The sequence below is a fragment of the Ananas comosus genome, linkage group 7 (assembly GCF_001540865.1).
Source record: "Ananas comosus cultivar F153 linkage group 7, ASM154086v1, whole genome shotgun sequence".
NCBI lineage: Eukaryota > Viridiplantae > Streptophyta > Magnoliopsida > Poales > Bromeliaceae > Ananas > Ananas comosus.
The window spans coordinates 7365963-7371338 of NC_033627.1; the positions used below are offsets into that span (position 1 = coordinate 7365963).

At 47.5% G+C, this 5376-nt stretch overlaps 1 protein-coding gene across 1 annotated transcript; it reads left to right on the top strand.

Moving 5' to 3' along the window:
• Positions 3284-3754, top strand: LOC109712828. Its single transcript, XM_020236596.1, has 2 exons — positions 3284-3569; positions 3651-3754. The coding sequence occupies exons 1-2, from the start codon at positions 3284-3286 to the stop codon at positions 3752-3754; spliced, it is 390 nt and encodes a 129-aa protein (XP_020092185.1).

Consider the following 5376-nt stretch of genomic DNA (forward strand, 5'->3'; position numbering starts at 1 on the left):
TCCATTTAGCATAGATTTGCATTTAGAAATAGTATACGAAAGGTTTAGAAAGCTTAGGGGTCATTTCGTCCCGTTTTCATGAAGCCAAACCCACCGATGACAACGAAACTCTTCGTTTGCTCCAACGAGGGTGTCCACTAGCCTCCTAGTATCCTAGAGGTATGAAAACAAGTGTCAAACAAACTTTACGAACAACCGTAAGGTGGATTATTAAGCTATACTAGATAGGTTGGAGAAAACTCACCGAACGCGAAGGAATCTCTCACGATCTCCGAAAGGGAGCTAGAATCCTTCAAATCCAACCTAAACAAAGGTTCTAAACTAATCAATTTGGTTCTAGAAGCTACAAATCAAAAATCCCCAAATCTAACCCTAAAATCCAAAATCTAGGGTTTGATCTAATAGAAACCATCAAAACATGTATAAAACGGGAAATATATGTTACTAACCTCTCAAGAAGCTCCAAAACAAGCTCAAGGTCCTCAAGGGTGGAAGTTTGATCCTCAATCAAGCTCCAAACCAACTCTCCAAGCTTTCCAATGGTGAAAAACCCACAAAAAGCAAGAAGGAGAAGAGGAAAGAGATCAAAACCACTAAAAACCCACCAAAAAAAGGAGAAGAAATCAAAGGGGGAGAGTCTCACCTTGATCTCCTCTGGTTATGGCTCAAAAACCGCAGCTAGGGGGGCTGGGGTGATATATAAAGGTGTTGTAACAATTGCAAAAACACCCCTCCACGAAACAGCCCAAACTGCACTACGTACCGGTACACGGGTTTGTGTACCGGTACACAACCCACGAAATGGCCAAACCCGAGCCTCGGATTTACCTCAAAATCGTCTGTGTACCGGTATACGGGCTCGCGTACCGGTACAGCAAGCATGGCGTACCGATACAGCAAGCACCGCGTATCGGTACACAGCCCTCTGAGGGCAACCCGAGAGCTAACCAAAAATTCGATCTTTAGGGATTTTGGTACCAGCTCAAGACCACAATTCTCGGGATGCGAGCCATAGGTCGGAACACTGTCTACGACCTTCCAGAAAATCTGAAAAAGCTCGACACACGGATCAAACACTCGAACCTCGCAATTTGCAAAGGTCAAGTGTGTTACAACTATATAGTGAAATTTTTATAATAGATAAGACATGCATTTTAAGTGTTTCAAAATTCATAATAATTCTATCTAGCATGAATATGCATTTACTTTCACAAAAAGACAAGTATTTTACTCATAGGGCCATTTTGCCCTAATTCATGAAGCCAAACCCATCAATTTTTCGAACTCTTCGTTTCGCCGAACGAAGGTGTCCGCTAGCCTCCTAGCACCCTAATGATGTAGGAACAAGGGTTACCCAAACAAAACGAACAACGGATTGATCAATCAATAAGCATTTCAAGCTAGGGTTGAAGAAAACTCACCGATTGCGAAGGAAGCTCTCTCTATCTCCAAATGGGAGTTAGCGTCCTTCCAATCTAACCTAAACAAAGGTTCTAAACCCATCAATTTGGTTCTAGAAACTACAAATCCAAAATCTCCAATTCCAACCCTAAAATCCAAAATCTAGGGTTTTCAACAAGTAGAAACTACAAAACTTGATCCAAAAAGGAGATTAAGTATACTAACCTCACAAGATGCTTAAAACCAAGCTCCAAGCCAAGTGGAGTTGAAGATCTCCTCTCAAACAAGCTCCTCTCCAAGCTCCAAGCCTTCAACAATGGAGGAAACCCAACAAAAAGTAAGGTGGAGAAGAGAGGAGAGATCAAAACGAACCAAAATCCATCAAAAATGGAGAAGAAATCAAAGGGGGAGAGTCTCACCTTGTTCTCCATAGGTTAGGGCACAAGAAAGCCCTCTAAAGGGGCTGGGGTGTAATATATAGGTGTTGCAACAATTGCAAAAACATCCTTCCACGAAACAGCCCAAACTGCACTGCGTACCGGTACACGGGTTTGTGTACCGGTACACAACCTGCAAACCAGCCCAACCCGAGCCTCGGGTTGGCGCACTGGCGGCCAGCGCTGATGGCTGTACCGGTACAGCCATCACCGCGTACCAGTACGCCACCCTGCTGACATCTATCCGAGAGCACACTAATAATCCAAATTTTTGGGTTTTGGTGCCAAGTTTTAAACCTCAATTCTCGGGACTCGAACCATAGGTCGGAACTCTATCAACGACCCTCCACAAAATGTGGAAAAGCTCAGAACACAAATCAAACACTCGAACCTCGCAATTTGCAAAGGTCCAGTGCGTTACATGCACTTAGCCGAAAATCCGCGGAGAACCTAGCCTTGTGGGTTACAAATCAAACGCCCCTATGGTTACAATGGGGAAAATAGATCTTGAGGTGGTGGCTCCAGAAATTCTGGCTAGGTTGATGACGTTGGTGGTCCAACCGAGCTTATTGGAGAGGATCAAAAGTCTGCAGTTGGCGGACCCAGTTCTCCAGAAGGTGTGGCACAATGTTGAGAGTGGCCATGGTGGAGATTTTAGCTTGGATGCTAGTGGTGCACTTCGGTTTCGAAACCGGTAGTGTGTGCCAAACGACGAGGAGCTTCGCAAGCTGATTTTGCAAGAAGCACATTGGTCTCCTTATGTTGACCACCCGGGCGGCACCAAGATGTTTCACGAGTTAAAGACGCTTTATTGGTGGCCGGGAATGAAAGCTGATATTGGGCGCTTCGTGGCGAAGTGTTTGGTATGTCAACAGGTGAAAGCGGAGCGTCGATTCCCAGCGGGGAAGCTTTAGAGTTTATCTATTCCCGTCTGGAAATGGGAAGATATGTCGATAGATTTCGTCGTCGGCTTACCTCGCTCGACAGTTGGCCACGATACAATTTGGGTGATTGTGGATCGTTTGACGAAATCGGCGCACTTTCTGCCGATCCACAACACTTGGGCAGGAGAGAAGTTAGCGCAGGTGTATCTTGATGAGGTGGTGAGGTTGCACGGGGTGCCAAAGTCGATTGTGTCAGATCGAGACCCCAAGTTCACTTCACACTTTTGGAGAAGCCTGCAGGAAGCCCTTGGCACGCGACTCGAGTCCAGTACCACGTTTCATCCTCAGACAGATGGGCAGACAAAGAGAACCATCCAGACCCTGAAGGATATGTTGCAGGCGTGTGCCATTGATTATAAGGGGAGTTGGTGTAAGCACATGCCAATGGCCGAGTTCGCCTACAACAACAGTTATCATGCAAGTATGGGAATGGCACCGTTCGAGGCTCTTTATGGGCGGAAGTGCCGATCTCCCATTCATTGGAGTGATGTGGGCGAGCAAATGGAATTCGGTCCCGATGTATTGCGAGAGACGGAGGAGAAAGTCCACCTGGCTCGCAAGAGATTGCTCACAGCGCAGTCTCGACAGAAGAGCTATTCAGATAAGCGCCGTAGAGATATGGAGTTCGCGGTGGGTGACCGCGTGTTCTTGAAAGTTTCGCCAATGAGAGGCGTGAAGAGATTTGGGGTGCGAGGGAAATTGAGTCCTCGTTATATTGGCCCATACGAAGTCTTGGAGCGGATTGGGACGGTGGCTTACCGACTTGCATTGCCACCTAAGCTTGCGGGTGTGCACAACGTATTCCACGTCTCCAATCTCCGCAAGTATGTGCAAGATCCTGAGTATGTCTTGGTCTATGAGCCGCCAGAACTGCAAGAAGATATGAGTTACGAGGAGTTTCCGGTGATGATTTTGGCTCAGGAGGTGCGTAAGTTGAGGAATCGAGAAATTCCCTATGTTAAAGTTCAGTAGAGCAATCATAGCGATTGCGAAGCCACTTGGGAGCTCGAGAGCGAGATGATGATGCATCACCCTCACTTGTTCGAGGACTAAGTTGAGGTATGGGTTTAGACTTTGAGTTCTAAGTAAGTTTGGTAGCATTGAGTTCGTTTCGAGGACGAAACTCTTTTAAGGTGGAAAGGATGTAAGGAAGTGAATTCTCGAAATACGAGGATTAGACTTCGTTTTGAATCGACTAATTGTCGAGGGTATGGGCTTCGAAAAGTCCGAAGGTGATTGTAATGCATGAAGTGCATTAAGGAAAAGTCCGCGAGAGCATCAGTGCAAAATCTGCACTTGTGGAGTTTTGCTCTCGGGGACCGGTCCCTGGTAGGGAGAGACTGGTCCCCGAGGCTATGGTTGCGGGGAATTCCTGATGCAACCGGTCCCTGGCAGGGAGGGACCGGTCCCCCGCGTGCGAAAAATGATCAAAGGCCGAAAATCGGCTAAGTCCCGAAAATGTTGCTCTCGGGAACCGGTCTCTCAGGCAAGGACTGGTCTCTCGGGGACCAGTCTCTCAGGCAGGGACCGGTTCCCGAACGCGAAATCCCTTCTGCCCAAATGAGAGGCTCTCGGGGATCGGTCTCCCCAACCTGGGACCGGTCCCTCTGCTGCGAAAATGCCTAGTGAGGGCTGTTTCATATAGTGGAAAGTTAAGGGGCTTATTTGCAAAATGGCTTATATGAGAGGTGGGGAACTCTCTTCTCTCCCTCATTGCTCTCATTTCCCCTCACACTCTCACCCTTTTCCCTCTCTCTCTCTCTCTCTCTAGAAATAAAAGAAGGAGAAGAGAAAGGAGAAGAGGAAGAGGAAGAAGAAGAATGAGAAGTTGGAGAAGAAGACAAGGGCTTGGAGATTATCTTCTTCTCTCTCTCCCGCAAGCTTGGAGCTTGATATTGAGGTAAGCCCTCAACCCTACATGGTGGATTTCTTAGGTTTAGGGTTTTTGTTGCTTAAAATGGTTCGAATGGAACCTATTGAAGGTAAGGAGATGGTTCGAGCTCGAATTTGAAGCTTGCACCACGGATTCCTCCATTGTTGCCAACCTATGGCACGGATTTGGGATTTTTGGAAATCTAGGGTTTTCATCTATTTTGATGGGTCGTAAACCTAATTGCTAGGTTTCTGAACGCGTCGGCGAAGACGGTTCGTCGATACGACGAGCGAGTGTGAAGATATCGCCGAAACAAGTACTTGAGGGTTCGTATAGACCCAAGGAGTTGAAGCGACATACAAGGATCGTGACATCGAGTTTTCTAGCTACGCGGCTGTAATACACTGGATCTTAGCAAATTGCAAGATTCGAGTGTTTGATCTGTGTTTGGAGCCTCTCCACAGTTTTTGGAGGGTCGTTGATAGCGTTCCGACCCCTGGCGCGCATCCCGAGGATGTTGGAGTGAGTCTTGGCACCAAAATCCCAAAATTGGAATTTTTGGTCAGCTCTCGGGTAGCCTGCAGCAGGACTTGTACCGGAACAAGACTGGCCTTGTACCGGTACAAGGGTTGATGGTTGTACCGGTACAGCCATCGGGCTTGTACCGGTACAGAGCCGCAGACCGCGCGACCCGAGCCTCGGGTTTGCAATTTCGTCGGCC

Bases quoted from the DNA above. Each gene is read 5' to 3' on its own strand.
- LOC109712828 (XM_020236596.1), top strand. From the start codon at position 3,284: ATGGAATTCGGTCCCGATGTATTGCGAGAGACGGAGGAGAAAGTCCAC. The intron at 3,570-3,650 runs GTGTGCACAACG...ATGAGCCGCCAG, and splicing joins ATTGCCACCTAAGCTTGCGG to AACTGCAAGAAGATATGAGT.